General features: G+C 36.1%; 1 protein-coding gene across 1 annotated transcript in view; it reads right to left on the bottom strand.

Annotated features, from left to right (window-relative positions):
* CFAP47 (cilia and flagella associated protein 47) overlaps positions 1 to 18,205 on the bottom strand; it is a 291,226-nt gene that overhangs the window by 220,063 nt on the left and 52,958 nt on the right. The window contains exons 29-31 of the mRNA XM_035333565.1: positions 12,430 to 12,523; positions 11,822 to 11,962; positions 6,743 to 6,938 (exon numbers count right to left, since the gene is read on the bottom strand). Of these exons, the coding sequence (XP_035189456.1) occupies positions 6,743 to 6,938; positions 11,822 to 11,962; positions 12,430 to 12,523 (431 nt within the window). The remainder of the gene's footprint in view (positions 1 to 6,742; positions 6,939 to 11,821; positions 11,963 to 12,429; positions 12,524 to 18,205) is intronic.

The following is an 18,205-nucleotide window of genomic DNA, read 5'->3' as shown; positions in this document are numbered from 1 at the left end:
CCATAAGAAACCATTTGAATAATAGTCATTTGAAAACTCTCTTTTCAAAAATTTATTTTTCAAAAAAAATCTCTTCAAAAATCCCAAATATTTGAAACCTGAGATACTCTCTGAAAATAAATAAATAAATAAATAACTGACATAAGGAGAAGAATCAGGTCACAAATATTCAAGGACTGAGTCGTGCCTTCTCTGTTGGATTTTCTGCAGTTTCTTCCAACTTCTATCAACAAAATGGTGATTGTTTAATTTCCTTTGTTTTCCTTACTGCCTAAAGTCCCAGCTCACAAATTTAGTGAACACTTAGGACTTCAGTTATTAGCAAGGTTTTCAGATAGTCTGAGATCATGCTTTCTCATAAAGGACAACTTATATAGCTTTTATTTCACTATATATTCAGACAGTGTATTCTTTACCAACTTCAAAGCTTCCTAGATGGAAGAATTCCCACCAATATGCTATGGAATGATCCAACATTTCATACACTACAAATAAATATATTGTTTTAATAAACAGAAATGATTTTTTTCTTTCAAAAGTGCTACCATAAAATAATAATAATAATAATAAAATCGAACACTAAATAGCTATGAGGGTAATGTAATGATATTAGGAATAGTCCACCATCTTCCTTAGCAAAAGAATTTGGAGACTCCAGTACCGGACACAGAAATAATTTTAAACAATAGGAGCATAAAATGTTTTATCAAGTTACATATTTCAGACCTTTACTTCAAATCTCTCCTTACTATGAGCTTCATTCTACAAGACCATACCTATTAAAGCAGGTAAAGAGTGTATGTTTTAAAGAACTCAATTTTTACAGAAAGAATTCAATACAATCCCTTGCCTGTACTCACTCACTTTTTTGATATCAAGTGCAGTTGCAAAATTGCCATTAGTGACAGTGATAAAGTTAAAGATGATGTTGTTAATGCCAGATTATAACATATCACTACCAGCTTGCTTAACCTCCAGAAGTATGGTTAAATCAAATTTACAAATAAGTAGCTATTGTCACCTGTAGGTATAAATCTGGTTGTGAAACACCTCATTTACACCAAATGGATGAGTTGTAAGTTTATAAAATTGTTTTATAGGTGTTTCAAATATTATGTTTCATACTAAATTTAAAAGAGAAACTACCCACAAGTGAAATAGAAGAAATAAAATAACAATGGAGCAAATCATTAGTGTGTTCAGACAGAATCATATATTAATGCAAAGTAAATACATCAAATTATTATCTCAAGACAAAGTGAGTTCCAGAGAAGACTAATTTTTAAGTATTTGCTTTCATAAAATAACCTAGCTAACACACAATGGATTTTTTTCTAACTGTGACTTTCTATTTCATGGAATACTGAAGTTCTTACAGAATTTTCAGGGATGGTTCAAAAATATTTAGATGAAAAATGTTGATGTATGTGTATGTGTTTTGCAGCAGGGGGTGCTGGTTCGTTATGATCCTATTAAGACAGACCCTCAGACTCCATAAAGGATCACTGACATTTAGGAAAAAAAAAAAAAAAAAAAAAAAAAAGGATGCTATGCCATCAAGAAAAATACTATACACTTAAAAACAAACTTGTGACTTGCTGCTTGTAGTAGCAGTCAGTTGAAAAGGTTCTTTTACTTTTTTAGTTTTTTAGTTTCATGCTAACTATAAAAAGGTTATATACATATTGGAATGAGTCCAGAGGAGGGCCATAAAGATGACCAAAAGGATGGAGCACCTCTGCTATGAAAACTGGCTAAGGGAGTTGTGTGTTGTTGTTTTTTTGTTTGTTTTTTAAGTTTAGCTTTTATAAATTGATCCATCAGTATGCTATAGCTACTTTATCTCACTGACTTAGTAAAACTGATTCATACCTGCTTTGTATTGCAAAGCACCAAAACCAATTTACTTTCCACTGTTCCCTTTTCTGCAGTTTCTCCAGTGTCTTGAAATCACCCTTCATGCCTCCCATAACATATAGTTCTGTCCCTCACTAACTGTATAAAAAGATTTGTTTTGAGAGAAACATTGTAAAGAGCAATATTTTTTCTGGAGAAAGATGGTTGTTTTTTTTTCCAAAGAAACACCCCAGAAAATGGCACATCCCACTGATAACAGAAAAAATGAAAGCTCTCAGATGCTGTCTGGAAAAAAAAAAAAAAAAAAAAAAAAAAAAAAAAAAAAAAAAAGCAGAAATTAGATCCAATATTACACCAGCTAGATACCTATTTTGCTGCAGTGTCAAAAGAAGGTATTCTTTTGCTGCTGTCTTCCCACTCCTCCCTCCTCCCCCCCTCACAAAAAAAATAAAAACACTATGAAATGGTTGGCAAACCAAAATCATGATAATCTTTCCAGAAGACCATTGTTTAGCCCTCCCCTAAAAGCACTGCATGATAAAAACCTAAACAACTCTTCCCACACACACACCATGTTACATTCATTCTGAGAAAAAAAAAAGAAAAGGAAAAAAAAAATCAGTTGTAACACAGAGGTATGATGCACTGGTATTATCTGAATAATAAGACCATCCAAAAAGAACAAAATGTTCTTACATCCAGCATTAAAACTCTCAAAGAATCAGGTATGGTTTAATCTACTGTTTTAAGAGTTACTTTATAAAAACTTAAGAATAGCAATAACTCTTTACAGTATTGTGTTTCTTGCAAAGCTGTGCCACAGTTTTCATAATCAATAGAAAAGGTAAATTTTTGCAAAATCAACTGATAGGGAAGCACAACAGATGTCTTCATAAATGATAAATCTTCTGTTTTCAAAGTCTGAATTACTGAAAAATGGGAGAAATATATAGGGTTAGGCTAACACTATAAGGCTTTCAATTAAATCTATTAAACATAAGAATCAAAACTGATGACGTTTAATGATCAAAGGTATGAAATGGTGCCTTATAAGAAATAAGTTATCGTACAGAAATACAATGGAAAAGTGATAATTGAGTGGTGATGTGATATAGATCAATATAAGCGAGCATGACATTGACAGTGGGAACCAGACATTGCTGTTAAATGGCTCCATGGCATACACAAATTTATTGGGAACAGAAGTACCAAATTACAGTATCAAGTAGAATAGTATGATGTCAGAAGTTTATATACATACATAGGTTTAAAACACAATCATACAAAATCACAGAATCACAGAATTTCTAGGTTGGAAGAGACCTCAAGATCATCGAGTCCAACCTCTAACCTAACACTAACAGTCCCCACTAAACCATATCCCTAAGCTCTACATCTAAACGTCTTTTGAAGACTTCCAGGGATGGTGACTCCACCACCTCCCTGGGCAGCCTGTTCCAATGCCTCACAACCCTTTCAGTAAAGAAGCTCTTCCTAACATCTGACCTAAAACTCCCCTGGCGCAACTTTAGCCCATTCCCCCTCGTCCTGTCACCAGGCACGTGGGAGAACAGGCCAACCCCCACCTCGCTACAGCCTCCTTTAAGGTATCTGTAGAGAGCGATAAGGTCGCCCCTGAGCCTCCTCTTCTCCAGGCTGAATAAGCCCAGCTCCTTCAGCCGCTCCTCGTAGGACTTGTTCTCCAGGCCCCTCACCAACTTCGTCGCCCTTCTTTGGACCCGCTCAAGCACCTCCATGTCCTTCTTGTAGCGAGGGGCCCAAAACTGAACACAGTACTCGAGGTGCGGCCTCACCAGAGCCGAGTACAGGGGGACGATCACCTCCCTAGCCCTGCTGGCCACACTATTTCTGATATAGAATAAAAATTCTGATTCTGATAGATTTCTGATACAGAATAAAAATCTAGTACAATCTTCAGCCATAGAAGTACCACTTCCTTTTCGAGTAGTCTTGAATATCAAATTAGGAAATATCAGATTGTGGATGAAGAAAGTATTGTCATATGGTTGCACTGTTATTCATCTCGTAAGCATCTTCTATTGCAGACAGAATACAGAGCTAGACAGACCTCTAAAGTAACAGACTAAGTCCTTTCCTTTTTTAAAGTAAATTACTGCAGTAATAATGGTTTCTAATATTATATAACAGCTTCCTATTCTGGGATCTGCAAATCTCTGGAGGTAGAACTAATCTATAGTTATAATAATGCCTATAGCCCTGTCTCAATAGCTTAACACTGCTACTGAATAATACAAACATTTACACAAGAAATATGTAGCAATAACATTTTCTGTAATTGCTGACATTATAACTAGGGTAAGGTTTAAAATGATTCTACTGAGGTATACAATAAAGAGCATTAGAATGATGAGAGGAAATATGACTGATTGTTTTTAAACATTATTATGCTTTTCTAAAATGTATTTAGGATTAGTAGACTGATAACTGATTTGCTTTCAGCACACACTACATGTACAGACTGGTGGGCAAATTATAGTGTCTACTTCAGTCAAGAATCAACAACCTTTGCTCTTGCAAGCTAATAGTTATTCTTCTAAGAACTCCTGAAATCTCAGGCACAGATCAATTTAATACCAGTCAGTTCATAATTCTAAGCAGAAAAGTTCAACAAAAACCACATGGGACAATGACAGGAAAACAGATACACTGCCGATTTGTCTCATTTATTCCCATCTGTTAGAGAAGGCTTTTTACCCCAAGGCATGCACATTTACCTTTCTGTTCCTGTTAAAATTTTCTCATCATCTTTCATTATCTATGTTGTTATATTTTATTGCCACTGATTCGTCTCCCACATGATCTCTTAAATTGACATTTTTTATGTATCACATAAAAATAGTGTTTCCTTATATCAGTATCCATTTTGTTGCTTTTCAACAGAAAATTTTCAGGTGTACAGAGCAATAGTTTTTAAATCACTGAATGATAATAAAAGCCACTAAATCAATATGTCACTTTCAATACATTTTTTTTTTTTTTATCACAGAACACTATTTCACTTATAAAATGCTGTGATTTAAAATGCAATAAATCACAATTCCTTACAGTATCCCTGGCTTCTATGTTGGCTTCAGCATGAACACTATAACCCCTGCATCACTTTATTTAATCATAAAAACATAAAAAAGTGAAATACCATTCTCAATAAAATTCACCATTTGATATGTACAATGTATTAACAGGATCTTTATTAATCTTCATATTTGGTTTCCCCTCACAAAATGTCTGAAGTTGTATTACTAAATCCACAGCCATACCATACTAAATCTACATATTTGGCATGCCCTATAGAAGAAGCACTACTAGGAAAATAATCCAAAAGCTTATTTACCCAAGAAAAAAAAATACCAATGTACAAACATTGTAAAGAGTCTTGTTTAGCTGAAGGTAGAGGAGCTGTCTAGGCATCTCAGGATGTATTGCAAAGGAAATATAGATGTTATTAAAGTTTACAATAAAGACAACACACAGTGGTGTTGAGGAATATATCCATACACCATTTATGGTGAGCCATAAAACTGGCCAAGTAGCTAGCCATTCTTTCTGCAAGTTGTCATCTACACATATGGAACTCAGATTACACACTACGGCAACTTGCAGTAAAAGGAGAAGAGTGCTCACTACTTTAAGACAGCTTCACTAAAGCTGACACTAGACACAGATAATAAGAAAATGTTACTTTGCAAATATACTTACTGCAGGGCATGTTACCTTAGCTAGGCAAACTCCCTATGTTAATCATAAAATCAGACCCAAACTATGAGTTGAAAGGTAAAAATCTGTTTCTATTGAATGCACAATGTATAGACTGATCTTTAATCTTACCAGTAGAATTATTCAACACATTTGAGAATATCCAGTAAAATTTTCTTCTATATAGATAAACCAAGAAAAGTGATGGGATATTCAAAATATATTCAAGTTATAGAATATGCCCAAATGAGACTTACAGGAAATGATATGCAAATAGATTATCCATAATTCACACAGGTCAGAAATTACTCATGGCATAATGACTCTAGACAATCTTTTCCATGTGTGGCTTATGAGTCATTTTTGTGGAGCTCTTCCTTGATCATCATCATACTGCCTCTTCTTAGTTTTAACTACCCATTCAAAATTAATGATGAAAAATAGCATGAGGTTAAGGTCAAGATTCAGAAGGGAGAAATCTTACCAGGAAATATCAGTAATAGTTGCTACTGGTTGAACAGTAGCAGATCTGTTTTACCAGATGCGAATAAAAGAACTCTTTAGGTCAGTATTAAACCGAACATTTCATTTTGTCTAACCTCACTCAAGTCATCGTGAGCAGCGACCTTGCAAGTAGGGCAAGAGTTAAAAACTGGTCTGCATCACATTCCTAAATGGTATTATAGTTAAGTCAATATGAAAGTTATTCTAAAAATTCTGACAAACCTAGCCTTCAAACACACCACTATAAGCACAAATACTAACAACTGCATATGCCTGTAGGCAGGAAAATTAAGAGAAAATTATTACTGTTAGCACCTCTTTCCTGCAGTCATTAATGGAAAGGAGAAAATGGGAAAATTCATCACAGTTCACCCTTTATGCCTAGTTAGAAACTATAAGAACACACAGAACAACAGGAAATAATTTCTGAACAGTGTTAGTCAAAATATATTTATCATGTAACACAGAAACACAAGAAATGCAAATATGCATGGGTGGGCAATCCCTCCCCCCCTCCCCCCCAAAAAAAGTAATAATAATAAAAAAAAAACTTTCAGTGGCAAGTTGTCATGATATCTCGATGAATCATATTTTTAAATTCTACAAAAGGAATAATAGAAGTGAGAGTATAGTGAAAAAAAATCACCTTTTTGACCATCTTTCCACACAATTTTTCGATTCTTCTCATACTGTTTATTTAACCAGGTAAGGATGATTCGTTCATATGGAGAATATATGTTACTGGATAAAGGTTCTGATTTTATTCTTGGCATGTTCAGTACATTTTCCAAATTGAACGGATCAGTGGTCTTATGCGAAGAAACACGAGGAAGAACAAACACCTGAAATTAGAAACAGTGTTTTTAAAAACAAACTATAAAATAATAACTTCAAGTTATTAAGTTAAATTTTTACATTAAAAAGTAACACTTCACAATCAAAAAGTTTTCCAGTTTAGTAAATATTTTAGTGATTACACCTAAGCATAAATATATAACAAAGCTGCAGAGGCTTGGGGGAAATCTTTTACTTCCTTAAAAATAAAAATTAAAAAAATACTTTGTTTCCATATTTTTTCCAAGTTTTGATGAACTGGATGGTATCACTGGATCAATCCATGTATTACTGTGTACATTAAAAACAAACAAAAAAAAACCCTTCTAATTACTGAATTACTAAAATGATCTGCAGTGCAATCTATAAAACAAAAAATCTTTAGTTATATATTTCATGGCACAGTTGTGCCTTTAGATGCAGATTACACTGACTGTTCCTCCTGAAAAATAAACCATGTTACAGTGTGTACAGTAAAATTCTTTGTACTCAGAGGTCATTGATTAGGTCTTACATGAACCCATATTAAAAATATAAGAAAACATATACATATGTATAGATGTATATAGAATATACAAAAAATATAAGTAATTTAAAATTAAAAAAATATATACAATATTCAATAACTTTGATTTTTATTTACTTTTTTTTTCTTTTTCTTTTTTTTTTCCCAAATTGAATGGATGGAACAAAGAACTTGGTTTTCAGAAAGAGAAAGAATACAACTGTTTTGGGTCCAACTAACTTCATCAATCAGGCCTGAACCCTTTGACCAGTCACTAAAAGCATCAAGAACCCTGTCCATTTTGCATAAATGCTAACTAAACTGCATCAGCTCCATGGTGCCATGTAATAGATAATTTAGGGTGATTTTGTTAAGGACTACTTGTTGGGGGGGGGGGGGGGGGGAGGGGATTAAGAACCATGTCATTGACAGTGTGTATTGACAATGAATGCCAACTGAGTTAAATGTTATTTTGAAGTGTGAAATGGGCCCAGTTTCCCTTAAATACTTCAAGTGATCTCTATTTGCGTAAACAAAAGGCTGTTTCCTTTCAACTACTCAGAATGGTAACAGCTTGCACTCTTTTTTATAATTGTTTCTCTTCCTACTAGTTTCTGACTGCAGCTTGTAAAAGATACATTAGAGAAGGCATCAATTTCTTGAAGCAAGGTGTTAGAAATTTTTCATCCCTCCATTTGCTGCAGATGGAGAGGAACCCATTAAGTATGACACAGTTACAGACGTGACTTAACAACTCCCACATTTATATTTGGATTTCCTTCTTTCCAGACAACATAAAGGACTCTCATCATTGCTTTCAACTTTTTCTGAAGACATTTTGTGGCACAATAATATATAAAACCTAGTTAACTATTAACATGCATGAGACCAAATTGTAGCATCCATGTTGAACTACAATAAAAAGAAAATGAAATCACCTTGAAGCATTTCAACTCAGTATAATGGACATCTTGAATTAGGATGGATTTGAATTTTCTTCGTAAAAGACAGTAAAAGAATGTTTGATGGGCAAACAACATTGCATATTTTCTCCTAAATGTAGTTGCCATTACTCTTTCCTGGTTTCATTCTTTTGATAGAATGTCAGGTTATTCTGATGAAGGAACATTGCAATAAATTAACCTGCAAGGACAACGCCTTTCGAAAAAGGCATGAAACCAGGTTTATTTACTTGCTTTTTTGTTGTTGCTTTCTTCAGATTTGTATCTGAGGATGATGATGTGAAAGTTTGAGATTTCTTTCTCTCTTAAGATATCCCTATGCAACTCAATAAAGCATCAATAAGAGAAATCAAAATAGTTCTAAAGAAGCTAAAATTAAGTTAGTTCAGCTATGTCTGCATGGCACCAGATTAAGAAAATTCAAATCCATCATAATCAAGATGTCCATATCTACATTACTATTTAGATCCTGTTGAGGGAACAGGGCATTAGCATATAGTACACCGTACCTATAAAAATTTTCTGAGATAAAGTTAGGAAATGCTATTACTTGTACCTATAAAAAGGATCCTCATTACTACATGCTCAGTAGCTCTAAAGATAAATCGTGTTTCTTGAAAATTTGCCTTGACCCATAGGCTAAAATACTGCTTTTATTGTCAGCCCATATGTTTCCATTATCCTAGAGTTTCAAGAGTTTTAGAATACCAGCAATATTTTAGGCCTTTCTCAAAAAGAAAGCTTAAAGTATACCCTTATGATTTATGAGGTTTCCCTTTTATTCTCTGCAGTTCTCTGCAGACTCTACCTTTTTTTTTTTTTTTTTTTTTTTTCTCCAACAAACTTGATAAGCTGGAGTTATGTATATGCTTTTTCATCTGGAACTTCTGCAGCAACTGAAGTTTTCATAACAGGAAAGTGAACCATAATGTATCTGGTATGGACATGAAAGCAGTATGGATGACATTCTGGCTGATAAAGAATACTATCAAGCATTTCTAAGAACAGCATTTTATTTCCAAAATAAAATTGGATAACAAAACATCCCTAGTGAATAGATGAATTCTTTTAACGTTTTCTTTAACTTGTTGTGTGCTGTTCGTGTAAGAAAGGATTCTGTTTCGTCTTATCTTTCTTGAAATCAAGCTATCATAGACGCACACAAAAAAAAAGTCTCTATTTTCATTTTAATGAAACTCCTTTTAAGATATGAAGCACTTTTTTAACTTCAGAATATTTAAAAACTATCCCCAATAAATATTTTTATATGAAACAATCTTGCTGTCTTGACGGTTCATATCCTGTTTTTCTTTACTGTTTAGATGCTTTATTTACAGAATGAATTAAATAAATACATAAACCCTGTTCAGCAGCAGTCACGGGCACCCTTGTCAAAAATGGGTTTGAGCAAGAAGGTGTGAAAGAGAGAACGGGGCACTGAATGTCAAGTGACTAGATTCAATATAAAGTAACGTTAAGATTTCTGTTTCTTCTTTATTATGTTGAATTGAATACCATGTTAGCTTTGGCCTTACATGGTTTGGCTAAACAAGTAAAGCAGAGTACAATTTCTAAGACATTAGGAGGACAGAGAAGACAAATATGATGTTACAAGGCTGTAAAAATGTACTATCATGTGACAGAAAGATGAGGGAATAATGAATGAGTAACTGAAACATGTTTCTCAGGCAGTAAACAGGAAACTAGAACAACTAGGAACACGACTTCACAAAAGGTTTAAGCTTATCTAAACCTGAACTACTTTCATATCCCCAGCAACCCTATTCCCTGTCACGTTCTGTATACACCAATGGTGAAAGAGATGAAAGATCTATTGGGAACCACCCTACTTCATGAACCTCAATTACTGCACTGCAAAACGTCCCTTACTGCACTAGTTCTCGCATAAGGAAAGTGGCAGAAAAATATAGCCTGGATAGGTGGTGGGAATTATCAGAAAATGACATGCATTTTGAGTAGCTGCCCACATCTACATTAGTGTAAATAAATAGTGACACTTTCCTTTCAGTTACTGAAAAGGCTAGAAAGTTTAATAAGAAAGATTGCACTTGACTCATGTATATGCACACATGGAAGAAAAAGGTTAAAAAAAAAAAAAAAAAAAAAAAAGAGGAGAAAAAGGAGGCAACAACAAAGTAGTTTGTGCCTCTGAAAAACAAATTGCCACCTGAAAAACAATATTTAATCATATCAAGACATTTAGAGCATTAAACAAGTCCATAGATTTAAGCAAGCACCTCGTGGTGGTTTTACTCAGATGGGCAACTGAGTTCTACCCCAACCACTCTCTCACTTCCCCTCCTCAAAGGAAAAGAGGAAGAAAATACAATTTTAAATGGTTCAAAGATATAGACAGGGAGATCACTAAACATGGCAATGGGCAAAATAGACTCAGCATAGGGAGATTAATAACATTCATTACCTATTACCAGCAAGGTAGAGCAGTGAGAAACAAAAAGCAAACCAAAAACACCTTCTCCCCATCCACTTCCTCTCCCCAGGCAGCACAGGGGAACAGGGAATGGTGGCTGCGGTCAGTCCCTGATGCTTCGTCTCCGCGGCTCCCTCACGGTCCCTCCCTGCCCCTGCTCCCCGTGGGGTCCCTCCCACGCGATGCCGTCCTTCCCCAGCTGAGCCTGCGGGGGCTGCCCACAGGCAGCAGCTCTTCAAGCACTGCTCCCACACGGCTCCGTACCACGGGGTCCATCCCCCAGGAGCAAACTGCTCCAGCACAGGTCCCCCACGGGCGGCAGCTCCCCCCAGACCCCTGCTCCTGCGTGGGCTCCTCTCCACGGGCTGCAGCTCCGGCCCGGGGCCTGCTCCTGCGGGGGCTCTCCATGGGCCGCAGCCTCCTCCAGGCCACATCCACCTGCTCCCCGTGGGCTCCTCCACGGGCTGCAGCGTGGAGATCTGCTCCGTGTGGGACCCATGGGCTGCAGGGGGACAGCCTGCTCCACCAGGGGCCTCTCCCTGCAGGGGAACTGCTGCTCCATCACCTGAAGCACCTCCTCCCCCTCCTTCACTGACCTTTGCATCTGCAAGGCTGTTTCTCACTGCCCACTTTCCGAGCTGCTGTTGTGCAGTATTTTTTTTTTCCTTTCTTAAATTTGCTCTCCCAGAGGCACAAAGAACATGGCTTATTTGGCTCAGCTCTGGCCAGTGGTGGGTCCCTCTGGAGCTGGCTGGAACTGGCCCTTATATAACACAGGGCAGCTGCCTGATTCTTCTCACAGAGGCCATCCCTGCACCCCCCACCTATCAAAACATTGTCATATAAACCCAAAACACACCTACTATACAGCTTAAGTCATCTTCCACATCGTATCTTGTATTTCACTTTACATTTTAAGTTTTCCAAAGCAAGAAGATTTCCTTCAAGAGAGCATATTTGTCTACAATTTACCTTGTATACTTGCAGTAGCACATCTGTCCAAGCTCGTTTGCTAATTGTCTCAAATACGCTGTCCTCCAGAATGAGTAGATGTTCGTTGCTAAACACATCTGAGTTTTTCTCATCTCCTTTTTTCAATTCAGTCATGTGGTCCTCCAGGTAAAGGAAAGATCGCAGTTATTTTCAACATTAATTTCAACATTTTGGATAGGAAATTCACAAGAGGACAATAATCAATCAATGGCATAAATGAGTGAGATGCCTTCTATAGTGTAATAGTGATCAGCACTGGAAAAATTCATAATTCAACACCATCTCAAGAGCTCAGGACAGAATCAACAGGAATTTAAATCAGCAATCAGGACAGAGAATCAAAACTATGTTGTGTTATATATATATATATATATATATATATAAAATGGAAGGGAAGCAGAAAAATTAATTCCATTCTAAAAAAAAAAAAAAAAAAAGAGACTGTTCAAAATTAATAACAGGTATCAGAGGTATTAGAAGGAATGGACTACTCAAGGTCCACAGAGAATTTGCATTAGGCTTTGAAGGATTAACACTAAACATGTGGTCTTTACTTAAAATAAATAAATAAATAAACAAAAAACTACCTTCAACAGAGTTTGCACTTTAATCCACTTCTTATAATCATCAGGTTCAAGCAGGAATTCTGGCATAACATGAGGAAGACATGCTCCTTGGCTTCTAAGATCATAAAAAAGGAAAAGTTAATGGGGAGGCAAGATAACTCTTTTTATACGCAGGGTGGTTTCTTTATGAGAACTGCTCCTCCATAAAGAATTATTTGCAGCACAAAAACTCAAAACATATAATACCCATGTTAAAGCCAAAGAACCACTGTTGCATAACATTAGTAGAATTAAAACTTGATGATTATATGTGGCTGTAGATCTGATACTGGAAGTCTTATGGGTGTATTTCAAAACTTCATTAATTGTCAAACTGACCTATCATCTGCTTTCAAGTGACTAATAAACACAATAGAAAAAGTAACTGCAGTAATACAAAGGCAATCACAATGACCCAATACTAAAAAATAAAGCTAACTTTCAGTTGAAGAAAGACTATTCTTTATTTCAAATGATACATTTTAAACTTTGGAGAGGAAAGAGAGGAAAGTAGTGAAGAATTATTAGATTTATTTTTCTGAGGACAGCACAAAATTTTCCTGACTTTTATGTCTGAAAAACTCTTCTAGTGTATCTAGACTTACATTGCTCTTCATGTTTTTAACACAGCTAATGTGAAAAATAATCATACAAGCATTTCTTGTTATTTAACTAGTCCCTCATTCAAATTAAATAATCATACTTTCCTTGTACCATGCAGTCCAAATTCAATTTGCATTGTGCATTAAAAGTCATACATCACAGATTGAAATTAGAAGCATGACAGTTTCTCATCCCACAGAATTATATTGTGCTGGTAGGAGTACATTTTTGTCTCCATATTTTACATAGTGACATTATCACCTCAGATACAATTTCATATTTCATAAAATTATCCATCATGTTTTTTAAAACAGAAATATTTTAATCAAGGACCCAAAATAGCATCAAGTAGTAGTCTGGTTCTAAATTCACCAGGTCTAAAATTCCCATTTTCATTTAAATCACAAGCTCTGTTCTCTGAAGTCCCTTTAAAACTTCAAATCTTTCCAAATGATAAAAGAAGGAAGCTATGCAACATTCATCTTTTTAGATCTTCTATCTTCCTTTCAGAGTTTTTAGTTGGTAGATATATGGGAATAGGTGCAATCTATGATTTTCATCCTAAAAAAAGCTGTATGCTGATGTTATATATCAGCATGCCATGCAGCTGCTTCTGGCAGCTGCTGTCAGTTTGGTTATTAGGAAAAGATTTTTCACCAAGAGGGTGGTCGGGCACAGGAACAGACTCCCCAGAGAAGTGGTCACAACACCAAGCATTCCAGGGTTCAAGAAGCATTTGGACAATACTTTCAGACACATGGTCTCATTTTTGGGCGGTCCTGTGTGGAGCCAGAAGTTGGACTCAATGATCCTTGTGGGTCCCTTTGAACTCAGGATATGTTATGATCATAGTCAACATGGGTTCTATCTAACTAAATGTTCTCATAATTGGCCAGATTTTGTTACTGAAGAACACTGCCTTACAAAGAAACCTTCCTCATAATAGGATAATATAAGGATAAAGTGGATATTTAAAATAATAGATAATATGGATGAGTGGATATTTAAAATGATGCCAGTTCTCAAAGATCAGCATTTTCACGTTGTTAAGCTGTTGCTCCTCAAGACACACAGCTTGCAACAAATGAGTTAATTCTACTTGTACTGTAAAATAACCAAACTTTTCCTTAACTGTAATGATAAAATACCAAGGAAGCCTTTTGATAGCAAGAGAAATGTAACCGATACTTGGAATGTTGCTTAGAACAGTGAATGATATCCTCCTCAGTAGCTGAAAAACTTGAAAGATAAATCACACTATTTGAACCACGCTGACCAGAAAGTAGTAGTTAGGGGGAAGAAAGCTGAAGACTGTATGTTTCTATTCTCTGATTGCTCTCCTGGGCTTTACAGGAGGGAATGCTGTACTTTCTGCAAATCACAATGAACATGTAGGGATAGCAGATGACATGAATTACTCCTCTCTAGGCTGACTCTGTATGTCCTACCATCATTACATTTGTGCACTGTATTATTATACAGTTGTGCCAGCAGTCCAAATGTCAGACATTTTTTCACTGGGATCTAAAAGCACTCTTAAATAACAGCCTGTGAAGAAATGAAAGTATCCTAGGTAATCCTAAAATGCACAGGTAGAAAAATACTATCCATAAAGCACAAAAAATGACAAAATCTGATAGGACTCACCCAAACTAGAATAGGCAGAAATTAACAGGATAATGCTAAACATATACTGAGCACAAATTCAATCATCTAGCATCAAATATATACAAGCACAGGAGTCCAGCTAGAACTGGTTCTCAATCTACGTAGTATTGCTAGGACTGTTATTGATTATGTCTTCATTTCCAAATATCAGATCACATCACTCATCAGCCATTGATGTATCTGCGTACAGAGGTGCTTGACTCAGCCTTGACCGACTGGCTACTGCTCCAGTTCTGCTCTGAATATGTCAGTGAGTTAATGGACAAAATTTGGTATGACTGAAGATTTTTATTAAAATTTGGCTATTAAATAGCTTTCCAAATTGCCCCAGAAACTGTATTAAAAACACTTCAGCACTTCTTTACAGTTGCTGTTATGCTTAGCAAAAGTGGTTGTGACTCACTCACACCAAAACTCATAATTTTCAAATAGGCAAATAACATCATGCATGCTTTTGATCAACAGTAATAAACTATATACTTTTATCCCACTCGATTCATATATCATGTTTTTTTATGTACAGATACATGAAGTTCAAAGTAAGAGAAGTTTTACACTAAAATATGCTGATGAACCATCCTAAAGTTTAAAACTTCTAGCCTTTGTTGAAGCACAGCATAATTCAACATTGAGGTGCCTGGTCTCACAGAGAGCTGTTTGCATATCCAATTCTTTGTCCTAACTGAGAAACACAGCAAGGTCTTCTGCATAAGAATAGAAGAGAATTAGTTTCAATACTAAATTTAAATACTGCATTCCCTACAAAATCTCAGTGGGAAGATTGGACACGAGCCATCAGGCTCCATGAGGAGAAAATTTTGAACCTATCTAGAAATGCTCCAAAAAAAAATCCCATGAAAATTCTTTAAGGAAACATCTGTGAAATAATATTTTGATGGAAGCTGCTGAACAGGCCAACTGTGGTAGGGATAACTTAGGGATAACTGTTTATGTGAAACTGTTGGTGAGTGTCGAGAGGAGGGCTACAAAGATGGTAAAGGGCTTAGAGGGGAAGACGTGTGAGGAGTGGCTGAGGTCACTTGGCCTGTTCAGCCTGGAAAAGAGGAGGCTGAGGGGAGACCTCATCGCGGTCTACAGCTTCCTCACAAGGGGGAGTGAAGGGGAAGGCACCGAACTATTCTCTTTAGTGACCAGTGATAGGACCCGAGGGAATGGTGTCAAGCTGCAACAGGGGAGGTTTAGGCTAGACATCAGGAAGAGGTTCTTCACTGAGAGGGTGGTCGCACACTGGAACAGGCTCCCCAGGGAAGTAGTCACTGCACCAAGCCTGTTGGAGTTTGAAAAGTGTTTGTACTGCGCGCTTAGTCACATGGTCTGAATTTTGGGGTAGACCTGTGTGGTGCCAGGAGTTGGACCCCATGATCCTTATGGGTCCCTTGCAACTCAGGATATTCTGTGACTCTAACTTGAGGCATAATATATGTAAAATGACAGATACCTGACTGAATCTTTGCCAAAGGCTATCATATAAACAAAATAAGATGTATAGAAGACCTTTCTGGTACAACTTTAATGTAAGGCTGTACTAATTTCCTTGGAAAAAATATTTACACTTGTGTTGCTAATTCCCAATGTTATGAATAAATATTTGTTTGCATTTCACAATAAACAAACTTGAGATAAATAAGATAAAGAGACATTCTCTCTCTCTCTTTCTCTCTCTCTAAGGTGCAATGACACTTGAAGCTAGACAGAAGACTAGCTAGATCATCTAGACTGGTACTAAGAGACCAAAATCAAAGTCTGCGTTAATTTGAGTTAGGGTTATAAAATCCCATAGTTAGGGCTGAGAGGCACATCAGCTCCAGCCTTGAATAGTAGTTACACAATTCTGTCTCTCTTGATAGGAACTGAGCAGAATAAATCAACCTGCTAATTAAAAGGATTAATGAAACTTGGAATTGTTAACAAGGGTAATAGGGTTCAGAAAAGGAAGCAAGACTTGAAGTTGCTCTTGACTATTCTGCTAGGGATATTAGCTTGTCACTAGACCTAAGGCAGTGGAAATCAAAAGGCTCTTTCTTGAACTGGAACTAAAGTTTTTTATTCCTTTGACCTCAAAAAAAAAAAAAATACTGCTCAAATAAACAAGAAAAACTCTTAAATCTACTTAGAGAACCATTCATATTTCCACATACTCCATGCCTTGTTCTCTGGATAGATGTGACATTCCTTCAGAAGAATAATGAACAGGTTGGCATTAGAAACATGATGCCAAGACATTCTTAGCAGTCCATTGCCTAATGACTCCAGCCTTTAAGATTTAATGTGGTGGGATGTATCCATCAATTCTTTTATTTAGTGTCAGAATGGATGTTCAAACTGTGAAAACAGGAATCTGTAAGCATTGTTCCCCTTACTGAAGAAAGCCAAAATTCTGTTCTACCGTTGCTGCAATGGTTCCTCCAAATCATCTACCACGATATATCAATGATGCACAGAAGAGTGCTATTCTGACTTATTTTTAAAATGAATGACATGGCTGGAAGTTTCAGATAAAGGTCCAATGTTGTTTTGGATCCAGCGAATACCTTTCTTTCCCCTTCCCTGTTAATGTTGTAAACACTTAATCTCGAAGGCCAAGATTTTTTACTGTGTCTGTTCACTTGGTTGCTCTGCTATAGATAGCAGTGTCACACTGCTATCAACGTGAAGATTGAGGCAGCTTTTTTTTTTTTTTTTTTTTTAAAGATATTTAAATTTAATAAGCTGTGCACAGCTCTTTTTACAGTCTTCCATCAGGATTTTTGATTCAGTGCATTGAGTAAGCTTATGGGATCTAATGAGGTGACTCGGTGTTCCAAGGAAGAAAGAATTACTGAAAGTACAATTCTAGAACAGAACAGACAGATGTGTTTGAGATAATGGTAGGTAAACAGCATGGTTTCCTGTTTATGTGAAGTTTTAAAAAGTTGTAATTTAGCACTCTTTTGTGTAGTTCTGTTGATAGATATCATAGAAAAGATGCTTGTTTATGGTGCTACATTGAGCATTATTCTGCTTTCAGACCTGAAATATGAGAAAAATGCTTGTGTTTGCTGGTATATCATTGCAACTACGGATTCTTTCTGTTACATAAAAAACAGTGTGCATTGATCTCGTTATGAGTTCAGATACAACTACATCATGGTTCACTATTTTCAGATGAAAAGCTTGTATTTAGGACAGCAAGTAAATAGTTCTTAAATGGAAGGACAGCCTCTTGAACACTACTGAAGATGCTGAAAAGATGCAGAGGTGCTGTGTTTCAGGGCTTCTAGTGATCCATAAGGAACTCGTGACATTAGACTTTCTCTAAAGTTAATTGTCCTCTGTTTCACAGCAACAGACAAGAAGGATAAAAAAAGAGTTTATTAACCGTTTTTGATTTGTACAGTCTTTGATGGTTGTTCCATTTTACGTTACAAAATAAGACTGTCAGTGGAGATTGCAAGTAGCTAAATCTTTCCAGCAGCAGGAGTAGTGC

The sequence above is a fragment of the Oxyura jamaicensis genome, chromosome 1 (assembly GCF_011077185.1).
Source record: "Oxyura jamaicensis isolate SHBP4307 breed ruddy duck chromosome 1, BPBGC_Ojam_1.0, whole genome shotgun sequence".
Classification (NCBI taxonomy): domain Eukaryota; kingdom Metazoa; phylum Chordata; class Aves; order Anseriformes; family Anatidae; genus Oxyura; species Oxyura jamaicensis.
The sequence above is the reverse complement of the archived record's forward strand: the minus strand, read 5'-3'. Positions and strand labels throughout refer to the sequence as shown.